At 56.3% G+C, this 17,742-nt stretch overlaps 1 protein-coding gene across 2 annotated transcripts; it reads right to left on the bottom strand.

Moving 5' to 3' along the window:
• Window positions 1–1,977: 1,977 nt before the first annotated feature.
• LOC144599561 (B-cell lymphoma 6 protein homolog) lies at window positions 1,978–14,622 on the bottom strand. 2 transcript variants are annotated; one of them, XM_078410596.1, is made up of 10 exons: window positions 14,603–14,622; window positions 9,672–9,703; window positions 8,670–8,838; window positions 8,329–8,550; window positions 7,182–7,952; window positions 6,388–6,557; window positions 5,933–6,100; window positions 5,451–5,581; window positions 3,445–3,582; window positions 1,978–2,823 (listed from the first exon to the last, which is right to left on the bottom strand). In XM_078410596.1, the coding sequence occupies exons 2-10, from the start codon at window positions 9,673–9,675 to the stop codon at window positions 2,683–2,685; spliced, it is 1,914 nt and encodes a 637-aa protein (XP_078266722.1). In that variant the 5' UTR covers window positions 9,676–9,703; window positions 14,603–14,622; the 3' UTR covers window positions 1,978–2,682. The 2 variants fall into 2 exon arrangements, with proteins under 2 accessions (XP_078266722.1, XP_078266723.1); XM_078410597.1 differs by lacking the exon at window positions 5,933–6,100.
• Window positions 14,623–17,742: the final 3,120 nt, after the last annotated feature.

Below are 17,742 nucleotides of genomic sequence, written 5' to 3'. Positions count from 1 at the left end.
CCCAATTCTCTTGATATTGAATAAAATAATGATCATAAAATGTATGACTAAGTTATGAAGAAAGAGTGTCATTTAAAACTGCACACACCTAATTTCATTGACGACATACTTGCTCCAGTGGTCTTCAACAGCAAATCACAACGGCCGGGGGGGCAGCAAGGCGAGGCCCGGGGGGTGGCGGGTGCTGCACGAATGCTGGAGGGGTTTGGGCCTAGCGGGTCCGCTTGGTCTAATTAGTCTGATCTCTAACTGCTCGGCGGCGGCTGTTCCGGCGCCGAGCGGTGAAGGAGACGCTCGTGGCTGAGAGCGGCGGCAGCAGCAGCAGCGATGCTGAGCGATTGCTGGAGGCTTATCGGCGACGGCAGCGATGGAGACGCTCGGGTTTTAGAGCGGGAGGGGCGGCCACAGTGATGGCTGGGCAGGGGCTCCGGGGCTCACTGGCGACGGCAGCGATGGAGACGCCCAGGGTTTAGAGCGGCAGCAGGGGAGGCGGCAGCCATGATGGAGACGCCCGGGGTTTAGAGCGGCAGCGGGAGCAGCGACGGCCATGATGGAGACGCCCGGGGTTTAGAGCGGGAAGGAGAAGCAGCAGCGGTGGCGCGATGGATCAGCGGAGCTCTGGGGCCTAGCAGTGAAGGACACGCCCATGGTTTGGAGCAGCGGCAGCAGTGATGGCAGGGCGGCAGCCATGATGGAGACACCCGAGGTTTGGAGCGGCGACGGTGACGCTCCCCCCCACTTGGGCCATGGAACCAAACGGGCGCCTGGCGGGAATTGGGAGCTGGACGAAAATGATGACCCTCCCAACTGCGCACGCGCAGTCACCCGGCAGCCATCTTACTTGAGGACCGGCCCCAACTGCGCATGCGCTGGTTTTTTAAATCATAAAAATGTGAATAACCTTAAAAATATAACATAAATTTCAATAAAACGACCATTTTAAAGCGACGACGGTGAATAAGGTGGGCCTAAAAATATCACGCTATCTTGTACAGTTTTGGCTGAAGTTCAGTCACAAACAAACAAACAAATTAGAGTTTTAGTATATAGATGGGCCAAACGGGAAAATGGGACTAGTGTAAATGAGGCACCTTGGTCGGCACGGACGTTGAGCCAAAGGGCCAGTTTCCACGCTGTACGAGTTTATAAAAGCCCTCGTATTCCCAGAACTCAGTCAAGCCTGTGAGGCACTTATAGAATAATCCTCCGAAAGCCAGAACTAATGATGGGTGAAACAGTGTGATGGTAATAATCAGACAGTGTGATGGTCAGTGTGTGTGTGACTGTGTTACTGCCACTCTCGGGTGCCCCTGCACTCCTTCACTCTTAGGGAATGGACGTCACGGACACATCAACATCTCTCGCCCCACCTCTCCCTTCCTCTTCGCGCCCCCCCCCCCCATGGTAGCGAGGTGGTGACAACCCTCATCGCCGCCTGAAGAAAGGGTCCCGACCCAAAACATCACCTATCCATGTTCTCCAGAGCTGCTGCCTGACCTATTGAGTTACTCACCAACTCAGATTTTTTTCACATGGCAGTGCAGTAGTTGCGGCCACACGGACCGGACCCACCCCTCCGTGACCGTCACCATCCCCCACCCTCCCCCGTGAGGGACAGACATCCACCAACCCAACAGGGACACCCAGAGAAACCCTCCTCTCCCCCCTCCCACTGCCAGCAAGAACCCCCCTCCCCCCAATCATAGGCCCCTCGGCCACAGTCGGTCAACCCCCCACCGGCCACTGAGGCACACATAGCCCTGCCCCCCCCCCCTAGCAAACAGTCAGGTTCACAGCCCGCCCTGGTGTGATCAGAGGCCTTCTTCCCCACCTCATGGTGACCAGTCTTCCCACCCCAACTGACCAGTCGTCATCCCCACCCCGACTGACCAGTCGTCATCCCCACCCCAACTGACCAACTCTTCCCCCCCCCCCCCCCCCCCCCCAAGCAAGACCACGCAGAGTCAGGCAGCAGGGCGATATATTCATTTATTACATTCTGGCGGCTAAATCGTACAGTTCATGATAAAAATCCTGGTGAATCGTTGCCCACGTTTCCGCCCACCCTCGCTTCAGAAGGCCCAGGTCAGAGGGCATGGTCCAGCGACCCCAGGGGAGGTCGGGGGTGGAGGGGCGAGGGCCCTGGACCCTGGGCACAAAAGGCACCATGGAGACTGCTTCATCAACACAATGGACACAGAGCGTCCAGGGAAAATGTAAACCTGACTTTTCAAAAGCACATATATCATTTCACAATAGACAAAATATCTGAAGTGCTTTAAGCCATAGACATGTTCAGACCATACTCTGCCTGCAGATGACCTGTCCGACCAATCTCTCCTTTACTGCCCTACCGACAACTTTGGTTAAAAATATGACTGACTTCCCATTCTTATATAATAGTACGACTCTGTTGTGCTTAGCACAGGAAAAATATATATTTATACATTCCTTTATATTATGGGCAGAGATGCATATTTTAAAAGCAAACACTCCAATTTCTATTAACAGGAAATACTGTAATTGCAAGCACTTTTCACAAGCTTAGAAACCCGTTACACATCTCCCTGCCGATACCTGCCGGGATTCTGACCACTGGAGACTCCAAACTAAAATCCTTTAATCATTCCAGAATCCCACCACCTCACAAAGTCATTGGGCCAGGGGTGGGGGGGCGGGGGGTCAGCGAGCCCGGCAGGGGTCAGCCAGGGACTCTGTAGGGACCTGATATTGCACCTTGGTGTTGGTGATGGCTCCGTGCTTCTGCCGCAGGTGCAGGCGCAGCTGGCTCTTGTGGCGGAAATGCAGGTTGCACTTCTCACACTGCAGGGGGAGAGAGAGAGAGAGAGAGAGCAACAGTGAGATGAGGGAGCGAGCGAGGCGGTAGGAGGGAGAAGTGGGGGGCAAGCAAGGGAGGAGGTAAGGGACAGCATTGGCGAGGGAGGGGCGGGCAAGCGAGGGAGGGGCGGGCAAGCGAGGGAGGGGCGGGCAAGCGAGGGAGGGGCGGGCAAGCGAGGGAGGGGGCATGGGATGACAGTGGGGAGCAAGTGAGGGGTGAGCGGGGGGCCCAGGCGGCTGGAGGGAGGGGTGGTGGGTGGGTGTCCGGGGAGCCCCTCGTTAGTCAGAGCATCAGGCACAGTTCATGGGTCACCCCCCTCCCCCAAAATTATAAGATTCCTCCCCACCGCACAGAGACTGTCCCTCCCCTCCGTCCCCCCCAGAACAGAAGGGAGTGGTTGGGAGAAGGGAGTGGTTGGGGGAAGGGGGGGTTGGGGGGGGGCGAGGCAAATCCAGGGGAGCTGCCTTGCCCCACAGCAGCCGGGTGGGGGGGTGCAATCGTGACCTCCCCGGCAATTCAATCAGTGCACCCCCCCCCCCCCCCCACCTTGGCTGCCCAGCCAAAAGCCGCCACCTCCCCTCCCCCCCCTTGCTCCCCCCACTCACGTGGTACGGCTTCTCCCCCGTGTGGATGCGCAGGTGACTCTTCAGCGTCTGCAGGTGCCGGAACCGGGTGCCGCAGATTTCACACGGATACGGCTTCTCACCCGTGTGGATCAACACGTGGGCCCGCAGGTGGGCGACCTGCAGGAGGAGAGAGGGTCAGCGTGGGAAGAGGGCCAGCACAGGGAGAGCGGGCCGTGGGGGGAAAAGAGGATGGTTAGCGGGTGAAGAAAGTGTACCAGTCAGAACCGGGGGGGGGGGGGGGGGGGACTTCTCGAATAACAATACATTAGTCACCCTCCTGGAACATCATCGATAGCTAAAGATGATGCAAATATCTCTGCAACTACCTCCACAGTTTCCTCCCAAGCTTCCCACAAGGTCCATGGATGCACTTGATCGGGCTCTGGGGATTTATCTATCTTAATGTACGTTATAACCACCAATCCCTCTCTTTGGTAATTTGTGTATGGTCTAACTCATTACAACTCTTATGCCTCAACTGAGTCCTCCTCAGTACAATTCAAAAGAGTGAGTCAGAATACAGGAAACTATATGGCCAGTCATTGTAACATCGTTTATGAGTTAGCAGCTCGTGTTAAAGATGTAATCGCAGTTTCTTGTTATTAGAGCAGCAAACACTGCAGATACACAGGAACTGGTGGGATGAATTCAACTTTCCAGAAGGCATTTGATAATGTCCCACATGAAAGACGAGCGAGAATTGCAAGCCCCGGGTGTTAGAGGGAGGGTTTCTGTGAGGAGGTAGATGAGCTGGCATCCAGGAACAGCAGCACAAAGGCTCTTATTCTGGAGTGAGGTTGTAATTGGAGTATCACAGGGGCTCAACTCTTCATAGTTCATACTAATGACTTAAATGAAAGCATGGAATCCAGTTACTATATTCACTGCAACAAAGATGGAGAGGGAATTAAGATGGAGGGTGTGAACCAAAGATACTAGAGGAGCAAGATGAACCACCGTCCTGAAATCGCCTATACTGGTGTAGTGCACAAAGGAGCGTAACGTCCGCCATTTTAGTAAGCAAAACACGCCGTTCGCTATGCTTCTCGTAGTGTCATTAGTGTTTTGGGGGAACAGTATGTGTGATGATACCATAAAAATGCAGAATATATCTCATCTATCAATTCACAGATTTTAGTTATTTTTCTTTAAAAAAAGTTTCTGCAAGTTTCTGCCTATTAAAATGGCGCCATGACATACTACGGTTTTTAGGGTCGAGTGGTCTATCTTGCTCTGCTCTATTATCTTTGGTGTGAACACACAACAGGATGGATGGGTAGTTTGGAAGGGGACAAAGATCAGGCAAATGGAACATAATGTGGGAAACGGTGCAAATGCCCATTTCAATAGAACATAGAGCAGTGAAGGAACAGTCTGTTCGGCCCACAATGTCCATGTCGAAATGACGCCAAGTTAAACTAATCTCTGCCTGTACATAAATCATATCCTTCCTTTCCCTGCATATCCATGTACCTATCTAAAAGTCTCTTAAATGCCAGTATTGTATCTGCCTCCACCACCATCTCTGGAAGCACGTTCCTGGTTCTCACGACCCTCTCAACAAACTTGCCCCGCACATCTCCTTTAAAATTTCGCCCTAACCCTCAAGCTTTGCCGTGAGTCTTTGATATTTCCACCCTGGATAAAATGTTTTGAGTGTCCTATGTAAGCCTCTCAAAGTTTTATCAGGTGTCCCCTCAGCCTGCAACGTACCAGAGAAAATAATCCTAGTCTGTCCAACCTCTCCCTGTTGCAAACACCTTCAAATCCAGGCAGTGTCCTGGTAAACCTCTCCAAACCCTCAACAGTTCTCTAGAAGCTTGAAAGGGAAAAAAGCGGGGCAGTGGCCAAGATTCATCAGGCGACCGTGGACAGGGCAGTCCCTCGCACGAGGGAGCATGGGCAGTGAGGCGGGCGAGGAGCAGGTGGCCAGGGGGCAGCAACTCCCGCGGATAGGGGTTCAGGCCAAAGGAAGGGTCACTAACCTGGACAAAGCGGGCGCCGCAGGTCTCACACTTGTAGGGCTTCTCCCCGGAGTGGATGCGTGTGTGGGTCTTCAGGTTGGCCGGTCGGTTGAACTGTGCGCCACAGATGTTACAGCGATAGGGCTTCTCCCCTGCAACAGGTCAGGCCGGTTCAGCGGAGTCAACCGGTGGGGGGGGGGGGCGCAACGACACACATCGCACAGTGTAGCCCGAGTGCTGAGCTCCACTCCCACAACTCCGGCATCACCTTCACATCTGGGGAGCTCACCTCCATCCCTCTCTCCCACCTCCCCCAGACCACCCCTCCCTGGCTGTGCCTCACCCACTGGCTTGTCCTCATCCCTCTCTCCCCTCACCCCCCAAACCACTCCCGCCCTACCCTGCCCTTTGATCCCCTCTGCCCCATCCCCCGAACCAACCCCCACCCCAATCCCCCTTCCCCACCCTCCCCTCCCCCCTCCCTGGCCCAGTCGTCCCCCCACCTGTGTGCACGGTCCGGTGACTGGCCAGGTTGCCCTTGTAGCGGAAGGCTGCCTGGCACCGGTCGCATTTGTACGGCTTGTGGCTGTGGGACTGCACCAAGTGTCGCCGTAGTGCCGCATCCTCCGGGAACCGGCACTCGCACTGCACGCAGGGGAACGGGCCCGTCTCTGGGGGCACAGGGTCAGGCAGTGTTAGTGACCCCACCCCACACAGTAACCCATCCCCACCTCGACACCCGGTCACCCACCCACTCCCGGCACTCTCACTGCACACAGGTCTCTGGAGGAGGGGCATAGGCAGCAGCTGTTCCCCCACCCTCCTTCCCTGTTCTCCCTCCAACGCCTCCCCCTTACCCGTCTCCACCCACCCATCTTTCCCTCCTCCCATCGCCCCCCACCTTCCCCGTCCCCAACCTCGACAACCCTCTCTTCCCAAACCGCACCCCCCCCCTCACCGGAGCTGGAGTCCGACAGCTCGGACTGGGTCTCTGCTGGGTCGTCTCTGTGGGAGTGGGAGCGCCGACAGTGAGGGGGCCGCTGCAGACAAGGCGACTGGCAGGAGCTGCAGGGTGGGGGTGCCCCAGGGGACGACTGCTCCGTGTCCGGCGAGGTAGTGTCCGGCGACCTTCGACCCCAGGAGAGAGAGAACGTCAGTGCGGGAGACCGGCGCGACCCTGACCCTCCAATCCCGACCGGCACGTGGCCTCCCCCCACCCCACGACCCCCAACCAGTGCCCACCCCGCCCACCCACAGAGGTGGTCTCGCCCACCCATAGGGGGGAGGGATCCGTTGCGAGGCGTCCGGGGGGGGGGGGGGGAATTGGGAGATGTTTCCTAGGGGATCCCGTGGGGCAGGGGATCCTGGTGAGGGGGTCCCAGTGAAGGATTACCCAGGGTGGTAGAGTTGTGGGGGGGGGGGAGGCTGCCACAGTTGGAAGCGTGTCCAGGTGAGGGGGGGGATTTACCTGTCCTGGGAGAGAATGGGGGCCGGATTACTGGTCAAGGATGTTCCCAGGTAGAGGTGTTGCGGGGTGTGGGGGGTCCCAGGGGAGGCGTGGCCCCTGGGGTAAGGAGGTTCCCGAGGGGCACGTTCTTGAGGGGGGGTGAGTTGGGGTTCGTGGGGGGAGGGTTACCCTAAGGCTGTTCGCATGTGGAGGCGTCTCGGAGTGGGAGTGAAGGAGGGTCCCTGGGGGAGGGATTTCCCGGGGGGGGGGGAGCGGGTTTCCCGAGGGAGGGGGAAGAGGGTTACCTGTTGAGCCGGCTGGCCTGCATCTCGCTGTCGATCTTGGTGCCCTGGGGGGTGGGGGAGGGGCTGCTCAGGGTCTGGGCCTCGGGGGTGGGGCAGCTTGGGGAGGTGGGGGCAGGACCCGAGTCCGCCCCCCCGGCCTGGTTCAGGGAGTTGAGCACGATGAACTTGTACTTTTTCCAGTTGCAGACCTTGGGGCCAAGGGAGGTGGGGAGTGGGGTGGGGGTGGGGGGGGTTCCCGGGACCCCCCGCCCAGCCTTCTTGCTGCTGCTGGACTCGGTGGGAGAGTTGGGTTGGCAGTCTGACTTGAGGGGGCTGCGTGGTCCGGGGGGGAGGGGGCAGCCTGAGGGCCCCCCCTCCTCACCCGCCACCCCCTGCCCCAGCCCCACTCCACTTGGGGGGGCTCTCCTTGGGGCAGGCGGCAGCGGCGAGAGGTACTGGGGTCCTGCCCCACCCTCCATGGCCAGGCCCGTGGGGTCAGCAGCTGGACAGGGGCCCGGCCTGGCACAGCCGTGTTGACCACCTCTCCCTTGACTCCTGGGCCCCTCTGGCCAGGACCCCGTGTAGGGGTTAGTAGAGTAGCCGTGATGGGGCAGGTGGGGGTACAAGGGGTAGGGGTGGGGTGAGGGGGGCAGCACGCTGTAGGCGGCAGAGTCGAGGGGCCGTGCCTCGGGGTCTGTCCCCTTGCGGAAGGTGACCAGCTCCGGGGGGAGCATGGGGTTGGAGGAGAAGTAGTGCTGTGGTGACGGGCTGACTGATGAGCAGATGTCCTCACTGTGGACAAAGTGAGGAGCGGGTTAGTGGCATCGTCAAACATGAACAACTCCAACCCCACGCCCCTCCCCCTCATCACCATCGATCGCCCATTCACACTAGATCTATGTTATACCACTATTTCATCCACTCCCTGCACACTAGGGGCAATTTACAGAGGTCCAATTAACCTACAAATCCACACTCCACACAGACACAGCACCCAAGGATCAAACCCTCGTCTCTGGTGGTGTGAGGCAGCAGCTCTACTCTCAGACCCAAACACCCACCACCCACCCTCAGAGTCACCCACCAACCACCATCAGACCCATACCGGCACCCCGCGACCCGCCTACCCATACAGCCAGGACGCAGCGGGAAGGGCAGGTAAACTCACCTGGACTGCAAGTACCTGCGGCAGGTGTCTGCCACGTGGTCCATCTGCAGATAGAGGGCGGTGTTCATCACGGCCATTATGGTGCTGTCCCTCAACGACAGGCGGGACGTGTACATGAAGTCCAGCAAGATCCCAAACCCCTGGGGGTCAACCTCAGGGTCAAGGGTCACCATGTTCAGGTTGAATTTCACCTGGTCGGTGAAGATTACGTAGAACAGGCCGCTGTAATACAACGCGAGGCGTTAGAAGGTTAGAAGGGCCCGATCCAGGACTCAATCGCCCCTCTCTCAGCTGCCCATCCCCTCCCCCGGCGCCCAACGCGTGACGGCCCAGTGCCCCACCTGCAGGCCATGAGCACGGTCTTGTGGGCCTGGAAGCGGTGCCGGTGAACGAGGATGGTGACGTCGGTGAGGATGTCCCGGCTTCGCAGGCGGTTCAGGTTGAAGAGCACATCCCCCGCGTGCCTGGTGAACTGGATGCAGCTGTCGGCCGCCACCGCCGTCATCGTGCCTGTGGGTCAGAGAGAGAAGGCCCGGTGAGTAATGGTCAGATCCCAGCCCTGCTCCACCCCTCCTCCCCATGTCCAGCCCTGCCACATGCTAAAGTTGGACATCTGACCATCACCCACCGCAGTCATCGTGCCTGTGGGTCAGAGAGAGAGGGCCCGGTCAGTAACGGCCAGTCCCCAGCCCCCCACCCTGCCACACATCACTGCTGGACATCTGACCATCACCCACCACAACCATCAGAGGAAGAACCCAGTCAGTAATGGTCAGATCCCAGCCCTGCTCCACCCCTCCTCCCCATGTCCAGCCCTGCCACATGCTAAAGCTGGACATCTGACCATCACCCACCGCAGTCATCGTGCCTGTGGGTCAGAGGGAGGCACTCCTCACGTCCAGCCCTGCTCCCCTCCCAGCACCCAGCCCCCTACATGCCAACGCTGGACAACTGACCATCACCAAGGCCTCACTCCCACAAACATCTCCAGCACTCGTTGACCCTCCCACTGCCCCAGCGCGCCGAGCTTTAAACCAAGGGGCTCCTTCGTGATTAGTCAGAGTGTAAAAGGTTACGGGGAGAAGGCAGAGGAATGGAGTTGAGAGGGAATGATGGATCAGCTAAGATTGAATTGCGGAGTAAACTTGATGGGCCAAATGGCCCGATTCTGCTCCTGTCTATGATTCAATGCTCCACCTACTGCCCTCACTACCCCTTGCAAGGCTCACCCTCCGGCCACCCATGCCACCTCGCTCCGGTCTCAATGACCAGCATAATCACTGCCTGCACACGACAATCATCACAAGCACTCCCATGTCCATGATCCACAAGGTGCAGCTTACCCATAAACGTGGAAACCGCAGCGGAGGAAACACTGCAAAAGAGAAAAGGAAATTGTACAGAATGAGTCACTGTGGTTTCATTCACCGATCCAGAGACCCTGCAGCTCCAAGCCCCACTCACACAGAGGTTAAACCTCTCGCTCTGCTAGTTCCACCCACAGAACCGGCCCAGGACCAGAGTGCCGACACTTACCCCATCCCTGGACAGTGGTCAGAGTGGCAAGAGCACAGTCACCAAAGCTGGACAGGCAGCGAGGAAGAGGGGCCCGTCACACAGAGAGGGTCAATTAGACTGCTCTCCCTACAGTCCAGCGGTCGCCTCACTACCCCCCACCCCCCTGCCCAGGTACTGTGGTACCAGGCGACTGACACTAAACATCTTGTGTTCCCCACCCAAGGTCCACTGCCCCCTCCCTCAGCCCCTTCACTCACTGACAGCCACCTGCACTCTCCCTCACTGCTGAATGCACAGCTGCTCGTCACTTGCACTCCCACTGCAAACACTTTCAGTTTGTGGAATTAAGTCAACCTGATTTAATCTCCACCATTGCAGCAGTTCTTGGGGGTGTCTCTGAGAAACGTCGACTGCTCACTTCAACTAACATTATCGTGCCATCGATTCCGTGAAAGTTAGCAGGAGCTGAGACTGGGTTGGTACTGAGTGTCTGGGCCAGGGTGTAAACCAGAACAACAGCCTGTCAAAGTGAGTGACAGGGAGGGAGGGATAGGGGGACAGCTGGGGGGGGGGGGGGAGGGGGTGCACTGTCAGCACCATCTTCGTGCCTGGGACACGGGCACGAGTTATGGCCATGGTTGGGGCCCAGAGTCCCATCCCAGCCACAGGACATCAGGTCACTCCATCCCAGCCACACAACAAAATCCGGTCACTCACTGTCCTGCTACAACTTTTACAACAAACTACCCAACTGTATCGAGGAGGATAACATGAATACCGAGCATTGAAGCCTTTGATTAGCTGTCACAAGTCATAGTCACACAGAACAGAAACAGGCCCTTTGGCCCAACTCATTGATCTAAGCAAGTCCCACTTCCCCATAAAGAGCCATACTGGCGGTGATTAAAGTAGGTGTGATTGGTGGAGAGGGCAATATTCCAGCACACTGTGATCAGGGATGAACAGAAGGAGTAAATATGCCATCTGCAGGTGGCCGGAGCTGGTCATAATCCACATCATGAGACCGGGCGAGGGAACAGTATTCACTGATAGAACGGCCGAATGTCACCGAGTATTTGGAGGATGCGGGGCTTTGTGAAAGGTTGCGGCTGTGGAAGGCAGGAGGCTGCAGGGTGTAGATATGCAGAGGATCCAGCCAACAGCCAAAGTAGCAGCTACGAAACTCTGACTTTTGTGGCACAAAACAGCAATTATAACAGGACAGTCACAAAGTGCTGGAGTAACTCTGGTGGGTCAGGCAGCATCTCTGGAAGACATTATATTACCAGGAGTTTGGTGAAACCACACCGAGGACATTGCCTACTCCCTTGGTACACAAAGGGGGGCAGCCACAATCTGATTCCGGGGAGAGTGGTTTTCCCCATGGACAGTGCGGGATTTACTGCTCACAGCTGGGACAGGGGTTCTCTCATTGAGGAGACTAGAACCAGGTGCCAGCGTTTAAAACAAAGGGCCGCTCAATCGGGACAGGTGAGAACATCTCAGATGTTTGGAACTGGCGCGGATTCGTTGAGTTTGCTCAGGACGGGAATGGTGCAGGCGAAGCTGAGCCCCCCTCGGCAATAATCGCAGCAGGTGCTGGCCATTCCCCGCATTCTCAGTACTCAGCGGCAGGTGGCGGGCGTGGGCCATTCCCCGCAGAGCCGGCACTCAGCGGCAGGTGCGGGCCATTCCCCGCAGTGCTGGGACCGAGCGGCAGGTGGCGGGTGCGGACCCACTCTCTGCAGTAGCGGGACCGAGCGACAGGTGGCGGACGCGGGCCGGGATCTGCTGCAGTTTGCATCCAGCGACGGGACTTGGGCGCTTATTTCAAAAGTGAAATTACTCCAAATTGGAACTGGGGGACAAAAGCAAATAGTTATGGAAAACCTCTGGATGTCTGATTAGATGTCAGCTGCAGGTGTGCGTTCCATTATGGACAGATAAACTTAGAAGATACATGGAACTGCAGAGGCATGTTTTTAAAAAAATGACAGAGTGCTGGAGTAAGTCAGCGGGTAAGGCAGTACCTCTGGAGAACATGGATAGGTGATGTTTCGGGTCTGGCCCCTTCAGACTGAGGCGAAAAAGAGTGCGTGTGGGGGGGGTGAAAGTGCCGGCGGGATATCATGTCTCGTATGGACAGGGAGCGGATAGGTCTGCTGTTCCATCCCGTACAACGGCGCACAGCAACAGGGCTACCCTCATCTCCCCAGTCGCTCTTGGGCATGTTGACAAGTTGGCTGGTTATGCCCCCCGTGCCCAGTGAGAGTGAGGGGGTCATTACACAGGAACCCATCCACCCCCACGCCTGCGGGTACAGGAGTGGTGGTCCGAAGCAGGAGAATTGCAAACGTCACCGACTTCCAGAAGACGCATCAGGAGTAAACCGGTGACTGAAGTCAAATTAACCCGAGTGATGAGCATAATTCCAATCAGGCACAGGATTCGGTCAGTGACATGCGGATATAGCCGGGGGGGGGGGGGGAGTCAAGGAGAGATGGCCTGTCCCTTGTGCAGGAGTGGAGAACTGGGCTTCAAGAATTAAGTGGCCGCAGAACCTATTGCAGTTTTATTTTATCATTAAACAAGCTGGGCCGAAAGGCCCGTTTCCGTGCTGTGTGACCGACATGCTTTAGACACTCAAACACAGCCTCAGTAGATGCATATCGAAAAGTAATGCATTTGTAGGATTCTCTTCCACATACAACACTGGATGGGTCAAATGGCCTTTGCACTGTATTATGGATTTCCAAAGGACAATGGATGAAGTGCCACATATCAAGGGTCAGCAAAATCAGGGACTGGGGACGAGTGGCGACACACAAGACTGATGAAGCGTCAGGAAACCGTGGCGAGTTTCACGGGTCTCCGGAGGCCAGTACACACTCAGCCGCTTCACCCAAGCGCAACAGCAACCCCAAACTCGCAATGACAAACTGGACAAAGTGAATCAGGGAGCGCGGCACCTCACGGGGCTGTGACAGGCTGGTCTGTGGACTGTGCCGAGATATTGACATTTGGTTACAAAGGTGTTCCTGAAGTGGTCGCTCTTGGGCATGTTGACAAGTGGGCGATAAGACACACGGGATCCGGGTTTAATAAACAGAAGTTGATCACAAGTTGTAACCCATCTTTAGGACATAGATTCGGCCAGAGCAAAGTACTGTCTGTCTAGCGCTACCACTGGCTTCGGCGATGTGACCGCCTCGAACAAGTACAGAAAAAAAACAATTCCAGGGACGACGAACTTCAGTTCGGTGGAGACTGGAGATGGAGCGTTGGTTGAGAAACTACCCGCGGAGGTTTAAACCAGGGGCAGGAGTTAGGGACAGCGCCTAACCAGGGGCAGGAGTTAGTGCGTCTAACGAGGGGCAGGAAGGGTGCCGTGTCTACGCGGGGTCGTGGAGCGCGAAGGGCAATGCAAGAGACGGGCCAGGAGCGGGGCTGTGGGCCGGTGTCAGTACACGCACCACCCGCAGAAACCATCACCCTCCCGGCCTCAAACTTTGCACCCAGTCCTGGAGTGGGAGCTGGCAAACAAAAACTCCCTAAGCTGAGGACATTAGTCCGCAGCCCGAGTTCTGACAAGCCGCCCCGCTTCCAGCCCCAACAGCAGATCTGAACTGTCAGAGTATTGCGACCAGCGACAGGCTGAGATAAGGCAAGCAGGGTTGACGAGGGAGAGAGACTCCAGCCCGAGGGAGAGCTGCCTGCCGCGTTCACAGCCGCGGAGCTGGGCACGGATCCGGCGTGAAGTGGCCTCGGCCCTGCCCGCGAGAAGAGCCGGAGGGGGGAACCGAGCCGACGGGTCGGGCTGACGGGCCTTGGTGCCCACCTGCCGCCGCCGCCCGCACACACACACACACACACACATACACCACGGGCCGCGGCTCCGTGACAACCCCGTCCCCGCAGCGGCTCCCCTCGCAATGACAGCGAAAGCGCGGCCGGAGCAGAGGACCGCCGGCTCCCGGGGCCGGCAGCGACAAGACACGAGCCGGCGGCTCCAGCACGATGCGTGCCGGGGGAAGGCGCTCGCTCGGGCCGGTCTCTCAGCTCCGGCAGCGGCTGCCAGTAGAGGGCGGGCACGGGCCGGTGGCCCAGCGCCGTAAACAAGCGCGGGCATCGGCCGGGAGCGCTGCCGTCCGCCCCACACCGGTGCCGGGACACTCGGGCCTGACCATAGCCGAGGACCCGCACCGACGTCCCGTCAGCCCGAGCAAGTTAAGCTCCGGCTCACGGTCCGTTCCCAGCGGCGGCCTCGGCTCAGCTGCCGCTCCTCGGAGCCCCAGAGAACAGCGCAGAAGCCCCGGCACCGCAGCCCAGCCGATTGCGGGACACTTCCCCCGGCCTGTCAACCAACGACTGCCGCAGTAGTTGTCATATAACCCCGCACTCTTCCTCAGTCTCAGTCCCCGGCTCCCCTTCTCTCCGTCAGTCCCCGTCCCCCAATACACTATCCCGGCCCTGACACCTCTCCACAGCCTCTCAATCCCCGGCACCCCGGCACCCAACAACTCTCTCTCCCCGTCCCCTCCACAGCCTCTCAATCCCCGGCACCCAACAACTCTCTCCCCGTCCCCTCCACAGCCTCTCAATCCCCGGCCAGTCCACATCCCTCCTCCCTGGCCGCGCTCTCTGCCTCCCCCTCCCCGCTCCCTGGCCGCGCTCTCTGCCCCCCTCCCCGGCCAGCCCCGGTGCCTGGCCGCTCTCTCTCTCCCCCCTCCCCGGCCAGTCGGCCAGCCCCGGTCACCTGGCCGCTCCTTCCAGGAACCGCCGCTTCTCAGAACCGCCTCTCGCCAATTCCACGAATTTGAGCGGAGGGCTGAACCACCGGAGGAGAGGGAGGGGTGTGAGTTATCGGGCTGGCGCTGGGGCAGCAGCTGAGAAGCGATGCTGAGCCGGTGAATACTGTACCGGGTACTAATTGTTTATTCCACCCGGGAATGCCGCCCGTGACCCCGAGACCGGGGCCGGGGTCGTCGGTACTAAGATCGTTTTCTCGCCGTTCCCCCCCATGCATCGAGCCGGTTGGGTTGAACTGTCACGTGCCGTGCCCTGGGAATGACGTCGCAGCCGAAATTGATACATTGAATCCGAATTCTGAGAACTCATTAACCGAAGGCGGGGCATGCGCGCTGACGTCATTGGAGAGGGCGGGCCTGCCTGATGTCAATCGAAGGGCGGGACCTGAGGCCTGAGTGACGTGAAAAGAGGGGCGGGGCTTCGGCAATGAATGACGTTTAGAAGGAGGCGGGGGCTGTGACCAAAGACCAGCGAAGGGGCCGGCTCATTAAAGGGCGGTCTCTGCCCTTCTCCGTGTTGTCGCGAGTTCGCGGCCGCTAAGCCCAAATCTTGTCTTCTTGATACTGCAATAACTGCCGCTGTTGGGCTATAAACGTGCAGTCCCGAATGATTTGAGTGGTGGGTGGAGAGGGAAGGATGGAGAGGGAGGGAAGGATGGAGAGGGAGGGAAGGATGGAGAGGGAAGGATGGAGAGGGAAGGATGGAGAGGGAAGGATGGAGAGGGAAGGATGGAGAGGGAAGGATGGAGAGGGAAGGATGGAGAGGGAAGGATGGAGAGGGAAGGATGGAGAGGGAAGGATGGAGAGGGAAGGATGGAGAGAGAAGGATGGAGAGAGAAGGATGGAGAGAGAGAGTGCGCGCTGAGGGGTCCCGACCCGTCGCCTGTCCATTCCTGCCAGTACGTTGTGTTTTGCTCCAGCATCTGCAGCTCCTTGTGCCTCCTGTTGTTTTGTATCCCAATATTATTTTCAGTTGGCTCTACATTTTTCAAATGTGATTATTCCTGCATAACAATATTCTACCAGGAGCTGAAGGATGACTGATAGGATCTCTATGCAGATTTATAAACCTTGGGTTATGCTGCTTTTGGAGTATTGTGTGTTGCCCTGTTAAAGGATGTGGTGGTTTTGGAGAGGGTGCAGAAGAGGTTCATCAAGGTACTGCCTTTGCAACTCCCGGGTATATAAAGGGTATATATAAATTAGCTATAAGGAAAGGTTGGGCAGACTTTTGGTTGCTTTCTCTGGAGTGTTGGAGGCTAAGGGGTGATCTAATAGAAGTATATAAAATTATGAGGTGTAGAGAGCATAATCAGTCAAAACCCAATTCCTAGTGTGGGAATGTCAGGCTCGGGGACCAGAGTTTTAAGATGAGATGAGCAAATTTTAAAGAACATATGTGGGGCATTTTTATTGTGGATGATGGATGCCTGGAATGTGTTACCAGGGGTGGTGGTGGATGCAGATATGATAGTGGCATTTAAGAGGCTTTTAGATAGGCACGTGGAAATGTGTGGAATGGGGTGATATCAGATGCAGGCAGAGATTAGTTAGTGTGGTGTTTGGTGTGGGCTGAAGAGCCTGTTCCTGTGCTATGCTGTTCTACGCTCTAGATCTTTCTGAGTGTTGCACACCCATGAGCAGCCAGTCTGGGCTTGGCATCTCCTCTCCCTTCGTCGCACACTTTGTGTCATCCGCAAATTTGCTAATGTTACTTTTAATCCCTTCATCTAAGTCATTAATGTATATTGTAAATAGCTGCGGTCCCAGCACCGAGCCTTGAGGTACCCCTCTAGTCACTGCCTGCCATTCTGAAAGGGACCCGTTAATCCCTACTCTTTGTTTCCTGTCTGCCAACCCTTTTCTATCCATGTCAGCACCCTACCCCCAATACCTATGTGGGACCTTATCAAAGGCTTTCCGAAAGTCCAGGTACACTACATCCACTGGCGCTCCCTTGTCCATTTTCCTCGTTACATCCTTAACAAATTCCAGAAGATTAGTCAAGCATGATTTCCCCTTCGTAAATCCATGCTGACTCGGAACGATCATGTTACTGCTATCCAAATGTTCCGCAATTTCTTCTTTTATAATTGACTCCAGCATCTTCCCCACCACTGATGTCAGGCTAACTGGTCTATAATTTCCCATTTTCTCTCTCCCTCCTTTCTTAAAAAGTGGTATAACATTAGCTACCCTCCAATCTACAGGAACTGATCCTTAATCTATAGAACATTGGAAAATGATCACCAATGCGTCCACGATTTCTAGAGCCACTTCTTTAAGTACCCTGGGATGCAGACCATCAGGCCCTGGGGATTTATCTGCCTTCAGTCCCATCAGTCTACGCAACACCATTTCCTGCCTAATGTGAATTTCCTTCAGTTCCTCTGTCACCCTCGGACCTATGTCCACTAGTACATCTGGGAGATTGTTGGTGTCTTCCTTAGTGAAGACAGATCCAAAGTACCTGTAGCTTCCTTTGTCCTGCCCCCTAACATCAGTCTGAAGAAGGGTGTCAACCCGAAACATCACCTATTCCTTCTCTCCTGAGATGCTGCCTGACCTGCTGCAATTTACTCTATATGTCTGACCAGAATCTGACTTGCCACAGTGCCTTACCTCGCACATGTCTGGATTAAATTCCATCTGCCACAGCTCTGCCCACCTTTTCATTTAATCTATGTTCCTCTTTATCATAAAATCAAATGGGCCGTTTGGTCCAACTCATCCATGTTGACCAAGATGCCTAATCTAAGCTAGTCTCATTTGCCAGTATTTGGTCCATATTGCGCTAAACCTTCCCCATCCATGTACCTGTCTTTTAAATATTATTGTATCTGCTTCAAATACCTTCCTCTGGCAGCTACAGTAATTCCATATACCCACCACTTTCTGAATGAATAGGTTGCCCGATCTGCCCAAACCTTATCCAATAATCTTTGTTGTCTGCAACTCCAACAATATCTGTGCCATCTGCAAACTTACTAATCAGATGTCCTGCATTCTTAGCCATTTAGATTCCCATCAAGTGATTGTGTCTAATTCCATCTGGAGGTGCATTCTAGACAGCAGCCACTCTGTGTAA

Source organism: Rhinoraja longicauda, chromosome 13 (genome assembly GCF_053455715.1).
Source record: "Rhinoraja longicauda isolate Sanriku21f chromosome 13, sRhiLon1.1, whole genome shotgun sequence".
NCBI classification, from domain to species: Eukaryota; Metazoa; Chordata; class Chondrichthyes; order Rajiformes; family Arhynchobatidae; genus Rhinoraja; species Rhinoraja longicauda.
Note: the sequence above shows the minus strand (reverse complement) of the source record. Positions and strands in the feature narration are given on the sequence as shown.

Coding starts and splice junctions, on each gene's coding strand:
- LOC144599561 (XM_078410596.1), bottom strand. Junction 6,101..6,387: donor GCTGTCGGACTCCAGCTCCG/GTGAGGGGGGGG, acceptor CTGTGCCCCCAG/AGACGGGCCCGTTCCCCTGC. Junction 3,583..5,450: donor GCGGCGCCCGCTTTGTCCAG/GTTAGTGACCCT, acceptor CTCCTCCTGCAG/GTCGCCCACCTGCGGGCCCA.